Source organism: Chelon labrosus (genome assembly GCF_963514085.1).
Source record: "Chelon labrosus genome assembly, chromosome: 3".
NCBI lineage: Eukaryota > Metazoa > Chordata > Actinopteri > Mugiliformes > Mugilidae > Chelon > Chelon labrosus.
This window is the reverse complement of record NC_140339.1, coordinates 30,282,115-30,297,001: the sequence shown is the minus strand read 5'-3', so window position 1 is coordinate 30,297,001 and position 14,887 is coordinate 30,282,115. Positions and strand designations below refer to the sequence as shown.

The 14,887-nt window shown below is 40.2% G+C and overlaps 1 protein-coding gene across 1 annotated transcript in view; it reads right to left on the bottom strand.

The window, feature by feature from the left end:
• dpy19l3 (dpy-19 like C-mannosyltransferase 3) overlaps window positions 1-14,887 on the bottom strand; it is a 47,271-nt gene that overhangs the window by 16,359 nt on the left and 16,025 nt on the right. The window contains exons 6-15 of the mRNA XM_084541344.1: window positions 13,770-13,893; window positions 13,438-13,572; window positions 12,534-12,665; window positions 10,675-10,776; window positions 10,309-10,382; window positions 8,143-8,301; window positions 6,353-6,484; window positions 2,942-3,053; window positions 2,471-2,527; window positions 2,051-2,133 (exon numbers count right to left, since the gene is read on the bottom strand). Of these exons, the coding sequence (XP_084397470.1) occupies window positions 2,051-2,133; window positions 2,471-2,527; window positions 2,942-3,053; window positions 6,353-6,484; window positions 8,143-8,301; window positions 10,309-10,382; window positions 10,675-10,776; window positions 12,534-12,665; window positions 13,438-13,572; window positions 13,770-13,893 (1,110 nt within the window). The remainder of the gene's footprint in view (window positions 1-2,050; window positions 2,134-2,470; window positions 2,528-2,941; window positions 3,054-6,352; window positions 6,485-8,142; window positions 8,302-10,308; window positions 10,383-10,674; window positions 10,777-12,533; window positions 12,666-13,437; window positions 13,573-13,769; window positions 13,894-14,887) is intronic.

The window sequence follows — 14,887 nt, the reverse complement described above, 5'->3', positions numbered from 1 at the left end:
TGACACAAAGCTGCTTTTTAAAAAAAATATGTGTGCAAATCTAAAAAAGGTGAAGACATACAAAGTTCAGCAAGAAACAACGAGACAGAGCACATGGGTTGGACAGCAGCGTTATTGGTGACTTTAAAAACTGCACACTCACAACTATAACTCAGAGTGGGAGGCAGTGGAACAACCAGGCATTGCTATTGATTTATTGACTGTCCATTTAGAACTGAGTATCAGCCTACAGCTGAGCTGTGGAGCCACCACTATTATCAAGTGGAAACTTGTGAATTATGCTTGTGCCTTAGTTCTTCAAACCCGTAAAGGCATGGACCCTGAAAGATTGTCACGGGAATTATGATAATCCCCTCATCAACATGTCTTAAACTGCGTATTTCGGGACTAATGAGCGCTTTTCACATATATCATTAGCTCTCTAGAGGGCCTTCTCATCTCTAATCTATTAATCCTAATCTTATTTTAAAATCCATCTTTATCACACAAACTATCCTTTGCCTAAACTAATCACAATTCTGACATTATTAAAGACAGTTCAGCCTTGTAACTACTAGTATAACACAACAGGTAAGTCTTTATTGTTCTTATTTCATTAAGGGTATTTAAACAAGCACTCTGATGAGTCCCTTACACACACACACACACACCACATATATATATGTACATACATACTGTATATATACATACATACATACTGTACATATACACACACACATACTGTATACGCACCAGTTGGTGATGAAATATGTTTCACTTCTATGTGCATGCGTGCTCCATATTATGCCACAGTCGGAGAATCTCCTGTGATCTTTGCGTATAACACTAAATAGCCTTGGCCTCAGTCACCTAGAGAATAGAGCGTAACATGAACCCCCTTCCCCATCTTAACACTTTCATCTGGAATGTAATTAGCGCAGCAGCAAGAAGCTTAGCGCTCCGCCCTGCTCTCAGCCCCAACCAAGGTAACTCTAGGCAGCCCCTAATCCTCAGAGCCTAATGGGATTAGCTCCAGAGGGAAGGGAACCCATGTCACACACACAAATACATTCAGAATCCAAACCTCTCCTCCACAGTCTCACTATCCGGCCTTCTCCCCCTCTCTGAGACATTCCACTATCTGTCTAATAGGATTAGACCAAAATTGGCCATTTCTTAAAAATCGTATCTTGTCCACTCACTGTCATCACATTCATGATGATAGGATGGAAATAAGGCATCTTAAATTATGTCTTATCCAGTGTATAAGTGAACTGCAGTGTTCATCTATGTATAACCAATAATTCAAATTCTTCTGTAAATCAAATTTACAATGGAGTGTCATTTGTATTTTAGGAACTGTTAATCCTAATAGGTGTAACAAGAAAAAAGAGATGGAAACACTGACACGTTTCCCATAAAGTTTAAGCTATTCACTTTGGTCTTGTATAAAATAATACCAATCAGCAACCCCCTCTGGGAAAACTACCCCGATTCTAGTTCAATTAACTGTGCTGGTCTAAATAGAATATAAATGGGAAATGCACCAGAGCAGACTACAAGTGATGCGCCTGTAGCAGGATATTTTGGTTGCATACCATAGAGCTAATGTGGTATGCCATACAAGCTACTAAAAATGCTCCACATCCAACCTGACGACCAGAAAATGACAGACACCCACACAGATGTGCAAACACATAACACACACATCAGCAACAGTACGGAGCCATTCCAAATCACAGCTCCATCTCTGATCCCATCAGGCTGATGCTCTTGATCGAAAGCCTGGCCACAGAAGCCCGGAGGTGGGTTAGAGCACTGCCAACAGCTGGGTCCTTTCCAAAAGCCCCATGTCTTATTCATGGAGACCCATCGGCTCTCATCACTCATCAGACAGTCTTCCCCACAAACAAGCGGCGATACACATGTAGGCACTCATGCACACACGCAGACTAATCAAGGACATCAGACAAACAGAGATTTGATCTGCAGAAACATGCTAATCAAATTTGCTTCAATGTGATGTGTACACTGGATTTGAGTGTGGGTGTATGTGTGAGTATGTGTGTACCTAATCCAGGTCATGAGCTCCACAGTGTCTGGATCATAAAACTCCCTCAGTTCTGATAACTCTTCCATCAGCTTAGGCCAAAACTAAAGGAAAAAAGACAAAATCAAGTGATGGAAAACCATGTGTTTATAAATGCCATGGAAAACAGCATACTGATACAGTATATCTTAAATAACATCTCATTACAGCACTGAATATAACACATCTATTAAAGTCATTTAGACACTGCTTTCCTTTTATTTATTTTCCTGTCAGAAATAGTTTCAGTATCCTGTTGTGATCCAACAGCTGGTTATCATTTTCTCCCATGAAACCTATTTAGTCCATTTTCCTTCTTCTGTGTCGTTCCATAGCATTTGCACAAACTGACTCAGCTCAGTAATACAGTGACGAACATAAACCACCAAGAAAATGGCACACCTTGTAATACAGGAAACTGAACATCACCAGAGGAACGCCATATCTGGCAATCCTTAACTGCAAAATGAGAGAAAGAAAACAACTTTAAGGTAATGAAATAATATAATTCCAAGCAGAGTCAGACAGCAAAAAAAATATGAGTGGTGCACACTGAGATAACAGACAGCCAGAGCAGCTTTGCTCCCAAGCAGCATTTATCTGAGCCATGCTGTTGTCATGTTATGACCACACTGACATCTAGTGGCCTCACTAACAATGTTATCACAAGCTAGAGAGCCGGGACAGTGGAATAAGCAGTGTTAACCATCACATTAAACCAACAAATCATACAAAAAATGAAAATCAAGTGTGTTTCACACTGAGCTGTGAAATGTAGAAATAACTTTAATGCACATGATAGATACTGTGTTCACTGTCACTAGAATTGGGAATCATTGCCAGTAAGCGGGAAATGCAGTTGTGAGCTTGTACCAGAACTTTAGTGTTGCACCGGAGGGCGTTAAGAAGCAGAGTCCACAGCTCAGTCCCGCACACACCATAAGCTGCGACTGCACACATGTGTCCAGTCCAGATGTACTTCATTCTGGGTACAGAGAAGGGGAGAGAGAAGAAATATCAAATAGTGTTGGCTTTTAGAAGGTTTTCTGTACCAAACCCTATCTTTCTTCATAGACAGATTACACGGCAGATACAAATGCAGCTCTTTAATTTCATGCCTTCAAGCCAGCATAAAACATTACATTCAAACAAGACAAATAACTCGTCTTCAGTTTGGGGAAAAAAAACTTGAAATGGTAAAATGGTTCCAATGTGTTTGCACTTAATTTAGCGCCTAAAACACAGCATTATTTTTTAAGTTCTGATACAAAGCACATGGATCCTAAAGTTGACAGGTACTGAGATGGAGCCATGAGAGAGAGGGAGGGGGCATATAGACATGCAGCCTTACAGAAATAAATCTCAATACTTTGTTAATGCAAAGGAGCTGTCTGACAGAAACAAATGGCTTTCTGCACTTTTGGCCTTTAGCTCTTAATCAGCGTTTTAGAGAAAGTACTGAAATCAAATGTGTCAGTTTCTGTTCTACCCGAGTTGTACTGTGTAAAAAGCTTTCCAATTTTTTTTTCACCTTTTGTTGGAATTCAATCAGTACTTTAAATTCCTGTAAGAAATATGTTCTGTAAGAACTGAAAGTATTAAATATATTGCATACCACGTATCATTTCAAATCTGGCAAACCAAATGTAAAAGATCCATGTGCAAAGAATAACCCAGTTACTGGCTATACTACACCCAAAATCATATTCAAATTAAGCTTCTTATAAAGCTTTCAAACCCTGCTTCTCAAACTTGTCCCTTTTGGCCCCTTTCCCATTTGACCAAGTAATTGCAGATCTCTTTTTCAGAAGTGATAATTCCACCTGTAATCTCCACAATTTACTTGACACTCTTCACAAAGAGCCTGAAGTTAAAGGCAATTACAGTTTCATGATAATGAATCATGGATGTCAAGCAGGGCAGCATGTGTTTGCAGCTTGAAATGTGCTCAACTCGGGAAATGTATAAATGATGCTAGCAATGAGTACAATACGACAATTACAAATGAAGTTTGAAGTCAGGTCTGGAAGGTCTCTTCTACTCGAGATTAGCAAGTTGTGTTATAACACTTTATAACTAACATGTAATAAAATTATACAATCAGCAAAAACATCAGGTTGGCTCTGCTGCCGATATCCTTTTTAAGGCCATTTGATTCATAATTCATAATGCATTTGCTATATTTGGAATGTCCATGATGTCAGCATCCTGTCTTGTTAATTTCTTAATTAGCCACAAGGCTTTATTAAAATACTATACCAGCATAAACTCAGCATCATAAAATAATTATGAATAATATTAAGCTATATCTTTTGGAAACTGGAAGATTGCATTTGATTGATTGCTCAAAATCATCAGCAGAAATTCTGGGGAGACCCCTGATTCATAAATAACTAAAAATGTCCATTGTAGCAACTGACAACATTTGTCAATACACAAGATTAGATGTTACAATCCCTTGTGCCAAGATCCCAGGCAAAACACATTTAGAGGTCCTGTCCAACTGAGAAACCCTAACAAACCTACAGTCAACACACGACAATGATTTAACCCATTCAAACACACTCAAGCGCATACATAAGACCAGAAATTAACAATGTTAGCCTGGAAGCAAAACAAACTTCCCCCTTCTAATTTTTTGTGGTCTGGAAAAGATCCGTTGGGAAATGTTCGGGCTAAGACCTGCTGAGCCAATCAAATTGCTTTGGGTTTTGGTGGGATTGATACAGTGATGAACCTAAGAGTGAAGCTGAATTTGTTTACAACTAAATGGCTCTGATTGGTTGTAGGACTATCCAATTGCCAAAAGAGGTATTTGTTTTCTCTGTAATTGTCTCTGTGAATTCCAGTGGTTTGTTACCACACTCATATTCTGATAAGAATTGTGTCTTGAGGCAGACGATTTTGCAACACAGGAAGACATTTTTATGGATTGCAAAGAATAACCTTTCAAAGGCAAATGGAGAACATGGAGTGTATATCCTGATAACAGGCTATGCCGAGGTTGAGGCCAGTCAGCTGATTATGTTGGGTGGTAGCTCTGGTATTAACGGTAGGATACTGTTTTGTTAAGAACCAGATTGTCACAGCAACAGTAAGCTGCCAGCTCAGCAAGCCAAAACATTCTGCAAATTAAGAAGTAGATGGATGTGAAAGTTGACTGCAAAAGGGATATTTCTGTTCAGTGGTAAAGGGGCCATCACTGGTGTCAGGCCTTTCATCCCACTGCCGGAGTCTGCCACCTATAACCAGAGACACCTCAGCAGTGGGACTGCTCCACAGTAACAAGTGGAACTTGCCAATGGATGATGCAGTAAAGTGAACCAGAGAAATCAGGCAGTGTGTGTGTGTGAGTGTGGGTGCACGTGTGTGTGTGTGTGTGTGGGCACCACTAGAAAGAGAGAGAAAAAGAAACACAAGTATGATAAACCTGGAGAACAAGAAATGGGAACTGAGGTTACTATTATATGCTTCTGAATATACATGTAGTGTAAACAGCAGCCAAAACTCTTGCTCTTAACTCGGATGAAATGCAACTCTAGGTCTTAAACATCTATCTAGCTCATCTTGTGAAGTGGCACAGAAAAATAACGTTTAGCACAATTTAGTTTGTCCTAATAACATGCTTCTGTAATCTGAACTTCTATCTGGAACATTGTTTCTCAATCATTTCACACGCAGAGTTTGCACAGAGACTTCTATCAGGGGTTTTATCCCCCAGAACTTAACAACTCATACAAATCATATAACACAAATCATAAAGGCCAACAAATGCAGTTTAAAATTCTTTATTTTACTGCTATCTGAACTGAAGGACTCACTCTTTAATGGAACAACCGGGGTCATGGTCATTTGTTTTTGTGGGTTCAGTTTGACTTGTGTTGTACAAACAACTACACATCTCTGTGGTTACAGGTTTGAAATGTCAAGGCATCGGTCATACAGTCTGGTTCAGAGTATTAATTATCACTTGTTCAACTGTATCTACTCTTTTTGTTTCTGATGTGAGAGGTGTCACTATCTGAGAGACTACAGCACAGAAGGATGGTGCTTTTAGCATTGAGGACTGATCAAGGCCAAAGTAGACCATTCCCACACACTTGGTGAAACGCATTTAAGAGGCACTTGGATGTTAGCATCTGCTCATGGGCATTCATAATCAAGTCATCAAGAGGAAAAGTACATTTCAAGAGCCCCTGTGTGAAAATGTGACTACTTAGTAATGTGTGTGAATCCAGGCATCTGCATGTAGATGATGCTACAATTAGAAGTGCATGAGCTCACCTCATAGTACTGAAAGCCAGGAGGCCATAGAACAGTGTGTGCAACAGATTATAGGCCACATCTGGACGAAAATCCGCCACTCGCCCCTCTCCAGCGCCCTTCTTCTCCTCAGCTGAACCTCCTTTAGACCGGCTGAGCAACAAAAAAAGACAGTGAGACAAAAGACCACAGTGATTCATAAAACATTACAGCCAGACACTTGAGAAGTGAGGCAGAAGAGAAGGTGGGTGGAATTGGTATTATTCAGATTATTCAGATTTCATTAGCAGTTTGCGCACAAGCAGACATGCAATGATGCACAACCACAAGCATTTCTGTCTGCAGGACTGAGCACACAGACAACTACAGAACAGCCCGAGGGCAATGATGCCACTACCACGATTTGGCCTCCTGCACCAAATCAGACGGACACTGGTTTCCATTTGAATACAAATCCAATCTGGCTCTTAGTTCTACTACGTGATGTGGGGTAAACTGGATTAAATTAATTCCTGAATTGGCAAATAGCCATTTGTTCTATAAGGTTAGTATTCCAGTCCTCCAACAGCAGAGGGCAAGTTGATATGCTAATGTGATTAGTTCAATGTGGCCCCTCACCTTGCACCACAGGCAAATGAAGCTTTAAGAAGCAGCTGGTAGAATATTCTGTTTTCCAGAGCATGAAGCAGTAATATGGAGCAGGCAGAGAGATGGTGACTACTACCGTGACTGGGTTTCAGCCACCTGATAGCCATGCTCTTATCAGCTGAAACTTTCTTTATTATTTGCAAGGGTTGAAACAGTCCATTTATTTATACTTCACTGACTCCTCTGACCAACTTCCCTGAATAAATGTTTTTATTCCGTGGTACCTCAATGGTGTGTGACAGTATCTTATATCTCAACAACATTCATAATGTGCAAATTAACTTTCTATTTTTACTTTGAATTACTCACACAAATTTTTAATATTTATCAGTAAAATGTTTGGTATGTTTCTGTCTTCAACGGACACCTGCTCAACTGATTCATTAGTGCGGCAATGGAATGTTAAAGTGCAACAAGAACAACGGCAAATGAATTGCTGTGGATGAAACAGACTCGAAGCACACAGTCTGATTTCCGTCTGGGTTGAAAAGTCGGTACACCAGAAACTGGAAGACTCATATCACAACTGGGCAATTTACGAGGATACTTTGAAAAGATAAAGGAGAAATGGAAGAATCAAGAATTCTTTCAGAAAAGTCAAGAACTCAGACCGGTACAAACAGTATGATTTGTTCTGTTTACAATGAATTGGACAGGGTGTCAAGAGACTAACCGTCCTGAAGGTGATATGTAAGATTTCAAACTCTATTACAGCCAAAAAGACATGGGCGCCATTCAGACAACAACAGCAATGCTACACGTCCAACAGCTCAGCTGTTCCACACAGATTCCAGGTTTAAAGGGTGGAATCATTTGTACTAAAGCTTCTCTTGATGAATGCTAAGCTCCATCTGAGCTGTCAGGATTTTTATTAAGATGAGCTTGTCATTACACAAAGGCACAGTCTGGGTGAACTTTTTACCAGCTCAGATGAACCTGGTCCTCTTTCCAAATGCTCCATTTAGAGATCCACCAAGGAGTGTATCTCATTATATACTGTATATATATCTGTTTATGAAGGTGAAAAACTTCCTCTGAAATTGTTATATCTGTCTCTATGCTCTGGATTCCTAGCTGAATGAGTTGTTAATTAGACGATGACCACAAATAACAAGGATTTCCATCACACAACTGTCATATTCACTTCCAGTTCAGACACGTACCTTAGGTTCTGCAGTGCTGCTACTGCCAGCATGCCACTGAGCAGCAGCACAGTGAGGATGTAGGGGTATAACAGCAGGGTACCAGCCAGGCGCTCCAGTGTGTCCAAGGGCAGCAGGCCAAAGGCTTCTTCACAAAGATATAAATTGGCATCAAAATCCCTGCAGGAGGAGAGATGAGACAAAAAGGACAGGGAGGGAGGATGCAGACAAGGGGAGGAACAGAACAAAAGAAAGTGAAAGGTGAAGAGGAGAGCAGAGAAAGGAGTGAAATTACTTGTTAGCAGTTAAAACAGTCAATGGCTTTTACACTTTGTTGGTTGGCCTCTCAGTATTGACTACACTGTTTCTGTCAATCCAGGACCTTGCTCTTCAAATCTACTTTAAGTAATAATTAACAAAGGAGTGCAAGTTTTTACACTGTGAAGTCTAATAACATCAATTTTTTCAATCTATATAACAAAATTGCCTCATTTAGCTTCACAGTCCATACAGCAAATGATACCTCCTATCCTGAGACCTTCCATTTGAATAAGAAAAAGACCCTCCATCAAAAAAAAAAAGGAAAAAAATATAAGAACCAAGGAGATATATTATTTCATGCTGTGTGAAAATTGATTTTCTCAGCAGCCTACATTTTCAAATTTAACATATCAGTTTAATGGACATTTTTTAATACACAGCTATAAACAAATGTGTATTGTCAGTGGAGGAATACTGTTCAGATCATTTGCTGAAAAGTATCAAAACAACAATGTAAAAATACTTAGAGTATAGTGATAACCGCATTTCACTGTAAGCAAAAGGCTGCAGAATGCCCCTTGTGAGTGCTAAACTATTGTGTATCACATTATTACTTTATTACTCCTGAAGCAGCATCTTACTGTGGTAGTTGGTCCGGGTGGAGCTAGTCACAACATAAAACTGAGAAGTTGTGAGATCATTAGGGATTAGGAAAGCAGAAAAAAATCTCCTACTAGACAAAGTTGTGTTCATATTTTACACTGGATTTTTTTTATTTCTTTCCTCTTTTTTTTTTTAAGTGCTGAATTATTTAATCTCACTTGCGCTAGAACCCATATGACAGCCCTAAAGCCAAGAAGGTTGAGTGAGGTTCTGATAGTAAACCAGTGGTAGTACTCGGGCAAATAAATATCAGTGGCATAAAAAGTACTATATCTGCATCTGAAATGTAGTTAAGTAGCTGTATAAGTAAACATACCTAGATACTCTTGTCTGCTAGTTCATACGTGGACCATTTTTAAGCCAACTTTGAAGAACAACTTGCCAACAAGATAGTTATTGATGTGCGAAGGAGAAAATGGCTTTTCTTTCAATTACAAAAAATCTATAATGTGTATACTTGTGCTCTTTAAATGGAGACACAACAATGTTAATGAACAGTTTGCATTCCATTATTCATAGTATATAGGTATGGCAACTGAGGTCATCTAGTGTAAATGTGTCAGAGAAGGAAACATGACTTTGAACTACTAAAAGTTAATATGGCATGCCTGTTTATAAACCTATACATTAAATTGTAGGGTACATTTTGCACATTACATTGGCAGTGCTGTTTCGGATACACAGTGCTGATAAGTACCTGAAGCAAGAAGTGATATATCACAGAGGCAGTGCAAGACTCAAGGGATGGAAAAATAACACTAGGACAGAAGACACAAGTCTAAGCAAGTGAGAGGAACGTGCATTGAGGCAGAGGCAGAGATCGAGCACAGTGTAAGCATTGCCTTTTCCACAGGCTCCTGAATAATTGAAGGGCCAGTTGTGTGGCACTGGGTTGTGAGCTGTGTTATCTGCCACCCCGGAGCTGCTATCCAGTGAATGAGATGCTCAACACACACACATACAAAGTATCTGATCGATGGGAGGTTTGCATCTATTATTAACACAGACTAACACTCCAGGTGCTACAACAGTGGTGCTTGGTGAATAATACAGTCACTCTGCATCGAGTCAGGAGTTATGTGTAGGTGCACATATGCAAGCTTTGTGGATTCACTTCTGTGTGGAAGCAAGCCCTTGTCTCAAATGAGGTTTTATAATCCTATTTATATCAGTATTTGAGTATTTTCAATAGCAGAAGGATGCGAATCTAAGTTTGTGTGTGTATGTTCAGAATGTGTCAAGTCAACGAGTGTGTGTTCATACCTCGTTGGCCCCAAGGCAAACTTTGACTTGATGAATTTGAAGATGTGTTCGTCTGATCTGAGATGAAGAGCTTTCTGTAAACACACACACACACACACACACACACACACAAACAAGGATTAAAGATCAGCTTTTTGAGACGTATAAACAAGCAGATAAAACAAGCTGAAATCATACGGTGAGGTTACATCACACTTATGGATTTTAGATACATGAGGTGAAAGAGGAGGAGAGGAGAGCTGCCACAGAAGGAAGTGCACACTGGAATGGGAAAGACAAGAAGACTGGTTGATAAGTTGATAAGAGAATAGCAAAAAGAACAGAGAGAATTTAAGACAAGGAGCGATAGAGAACAAAGAGAAGCACCTTGGCCAGGTAGTTAATGGTGAAGGTGAGGAGGAGAACCATGGCGCTGTGGAGAAGCACTTTGCCCAGACGAACCAGCAGACTGCCCATCTTCAGACCAGGCTGCAGGAGCATACAACAAAAAGATTTTGGTAAAAACATGTTTTATGGTCTCAGTGCAGCTTCACATTTTGAAGTGTGAGGAGAGCACGCAAATATTGTGCGTGTGCTCTCCTACATTAATGTTATTTTTCTGACTAACACCACCTGGATTTAACTAAGCCTCCTGTTGGATAATTACTGCATGGGTGATTATCTTTCAGCCGGAAACAAGTTACTTAACCCAACTGATGCAATGAGTAGCTTCTCATTTCTTAAACAACCATGTCTAAAGACACATCCTGTGGTCATGGAAAAGATGTTAGTCTGTTTGAGAAGGGTCTAATCATTGGCATGCATCAAACAGAGAACACATCTAAAGAGATTGTAGAAACTACTAAAATTGGGCTAAGAACTATCCCAACGCATTATTAAAAACTGGAAGGATAGTGGAGAACCATCGTCTTCCAAGAAGAAATGTGGCCGAAAAAAATCATGATGGATCGTGATCTGTGATCACTTAAACGTTTAGTGAAATCAAATCAAAGTAAAAACAACAGTAGAACTCAGGGCTATGTTTAATAGTGAAAGTAAGAGCATTTCAACACGTACAATGTGAAGGGAACTCAATGGATTGGGACTGAACAGCTGTGTAGCCTTAAGAAAACCACTAATCAGTGAGGCTAACCAGAAAAAAAGGCTTCAATTTGCCACGAAGCATAAAGATTGGACTCTGGAGCAATGGAAGAAGGTCGTGTGGTCTGATGAGTCCAGATTTACCCTGTTCCAGAGTGATGGGGGCATCAGGTTAAGAAGAGAGGCAGATGAAGTGATGCACCCATCATGCCTAGTGCCTACTGTACAAGCCTGTGGGGGCAGCGCTATGATCTGGGGTTGCTGCAGTTGGTCAGGTCTAGGTTCAGCAACATTATGTTGTCCAAAGAATGAGGTCAGCTGACTACCTGAATATACTGAATGACCAGGTTATTCCATCAATGGATTTTTTCTTCCCTGATGGCACGGGCATATTCCAAGATGACAATGCCAGGATTCATGGGGCTCAAATCGTGAAAGAGTGGTTCATATATCAGCTGAAGCTCTTTTTTGAAGCTACTAGCTTCCACTTTTCCATCAGAATATGCACAATCTTAGTGTTGTAAAGAGAGTCCTTAAAACACGTTTTTTGAAAAAGGGGTCAACGGCAACAGCAAGGTCAAAATCTAAACTCCTTCCAAAAAATGTGACGCCACTAGTCGTTAGTGTTAAAGTCCAACTGCTGCAACTGATTTGAGTCTAACACCACAAGTCAACTGATCCAGATTTCAGGAAGTTCCGCAGCGAGAGGGAGGGAATGCACACCTCGGAAAATATAGGGTTAAAATCAATATTGAACATTGAGAGCATACTGTTACGGTACACACAAAACTTAAAGATGAAAATATCCACATTACTGATTCTCAGCCTCCCTCCCTTTTCTCTCTATTCATTCCATCCTGTCACATTAAATGCTTCTGTAATTGTTACTGTGATAAGATCTGATTTAACTAAATTACATTTAGACGAGGAAATGTGTCTCCAGCATACAAATCAGAATTATCACCTGCAGACACTGACTGCAGCACAGCCCTTCTTCATGTCAACCAAAATGCAGGTTAATCTCTCATCTATGTTTTGCAAACAAGCACAACTGTTTGGATCTTCTCCCAGTCCTGCCTTTCATGCAGTGGAACTCTTACATTTATTCGCACCCTTCACACTCACTCACTCACTCGCTCACTTACCTGGCAGTGCCTGATGAAGAGTGCAGCCACAATGAAGCTCAGGACAAGTGACCCTAGTATCATGGAGTTACAGAACTGGAGGAGCCACACACTCAACAGGCCGCTCACTTGAACAAGGTACAGAGTGGTCACCTAGAGACACACACGTTGTGGAGATAAACAGTTTGCAAAGGTAATGTACCGTGGTGTTGGCCATCACACAAATACATCACTGAAAACGTGTCACTGTTGTCCTGACAAGTGAGATATCTCTTCAAGAATCAGACAATTGTTTTGTGTTTTAGGCTTGCACGCATTTAGGTAGTAGGTAGAGAGAGAGACAGGAAGCAATGGGCTCAGGCTGGAATCAAACTTAGTGTAATGATGGGGCAGACAAAAATATGTGAGAGAGTACAATGACACAACAGGTGTTGAAATGATGTGAGTGAAAAGAAACTTCTGCTGGCAAACTGTGTTAGCATTAACAAATTAGGCAAACTAGCTTGTTTTGTAAAGAGGCATGAATCTTAAAACAGTTATAGTAAAAGTTAAGTGATCCCATTCAGTGTTTCCCATACAATGTTAACACTATGGCGGCCCACCAGGGTCTAATTTACTCCACCATGGTCTCACAATGAATAGGAAATATTTTTCGCACGTTTCAAACAATGTTGTGCTTGCGTTGTTTTTCCTATTGCTCCCGAAAGCATCATTACCTCACTCCCCTCCCCCCAGACCCACCACAAACACTGGTGGTTCATCTGCTCTGCACCTAAGACTATGATGTGAGGGGTTCATTAAGGGTTTGGCTAAATGGAAATAAACTTGGCAAGAAATTTCAAGCGCTTGAAGTCCAGCATCCAGTTTTTATAATACATTCATGGACCTGGCTACTCAAGCATCTGGCATCTTCTTGTAGCCATACCTGCGTAGTGGTTAAGAAGTCAGCACAGTCCATGGTGTAAATGATGAGAGCCTGAACAAGTAGAATGAACTGGTTGAACTGCCACGTGAGACAGAAGCAGAACGTGGTCACATACATCAACCACACCATCACCTTCTGAGGAGAGAAACACACATACACACAGGTTAGATATTTAAACTGGATACTCTGTTGGCAAACAGTGAAATCCTATATTTTCTGTGCTTTTTGTGCTTTTATTAATGCTACATTATTGAGCAGACCAGCTGGATGTGTCCAGTCAAAGCTACTCTACATGGTGAGCATGGTCAATAGCTTTGATCTAGTGAGCATACCTGCTGTAAGGTGGTGAGTCGAGGCCTGAGATAACAGGTGATAGCTGTGACCTGCAGCGCTAAGAAGGGCATAGACCAGTTCTCTCTGAGGGAGATGGTGAACTCTACACGTGTGGTGTCCACCCTGAAAGGATTGAGAGAACGGTCGGTGAGGTAGATGTGTAGACAAATTACACTGTCCAGAGAAATCAGTTAAGACAGGGTGTGAACAGTTCTTTCACTGACAGCTATTGTGATAGCTAGAAATGCTATAATGTAATTTACCTCTAACATTTATTGCAATAGTCAAGGTTCAGTGAGTTTGAAATGAAAAACTAATGTGCTTCTTCTGCAGTTTTTTTTTTTTTTTCAGATCATAGCAGTTCTTTTTTTAAGTTTGAAGCTGGAAACCTCTGTGACCCTCCATTCCACCATTTACAGAAAGAAATCTCGCCTATGTATTGACTCAAAAGGACGGAAAATGTCAGCAGGGTTTCTGAATTTATTTAAACTTTTAGCTCACTTCTAACAATGCATGCATGCAACACTAATCTCACACACCACAAACTCAAAGACACTAAAAGACAAACTCACACTAAAAGAGCTTCTTGTCCAGTTGTCCAGTGCAACTGCAGTCTATTAAATTAATTACCCACCTTTAGAGAAACATCTCTGGCTTTATCACAAATTATCTAAATCGGACTGCTGGCAACCTCCAACTTTGGCTAATTAACACGTTTATTTAACTGCAAACGCAGAGGTGCAAAGGAGAGGGGAGTTGTTATCTTTGCTGGGTTTCAACTATAGTAATATGACTTACAGTTGAGCCAGAACCCTGCTAGGTTCTAGTTAACGGTCTGATTTCAGTCACTAGCCATTACACAACAGTAGATACGGTATACTCTGCCATGTACAGTCATGCATAGTGCTTATTTCTTCTCCTGATTACCACTATAGTGGCTGAGCAAAAATGTCTCCATAGAGAAAATAACGCATGGTCTTCAAGATGTCCACAAAGTGGTGCACTATTTATTTGAACTAATAAATAAATGTAACACTCAAAATTTCATAAATCAACTGAAAATATGGATTGCAAAGATAACCTAAGGATAGTATGTAACAATGCAGGATCAGCTTTG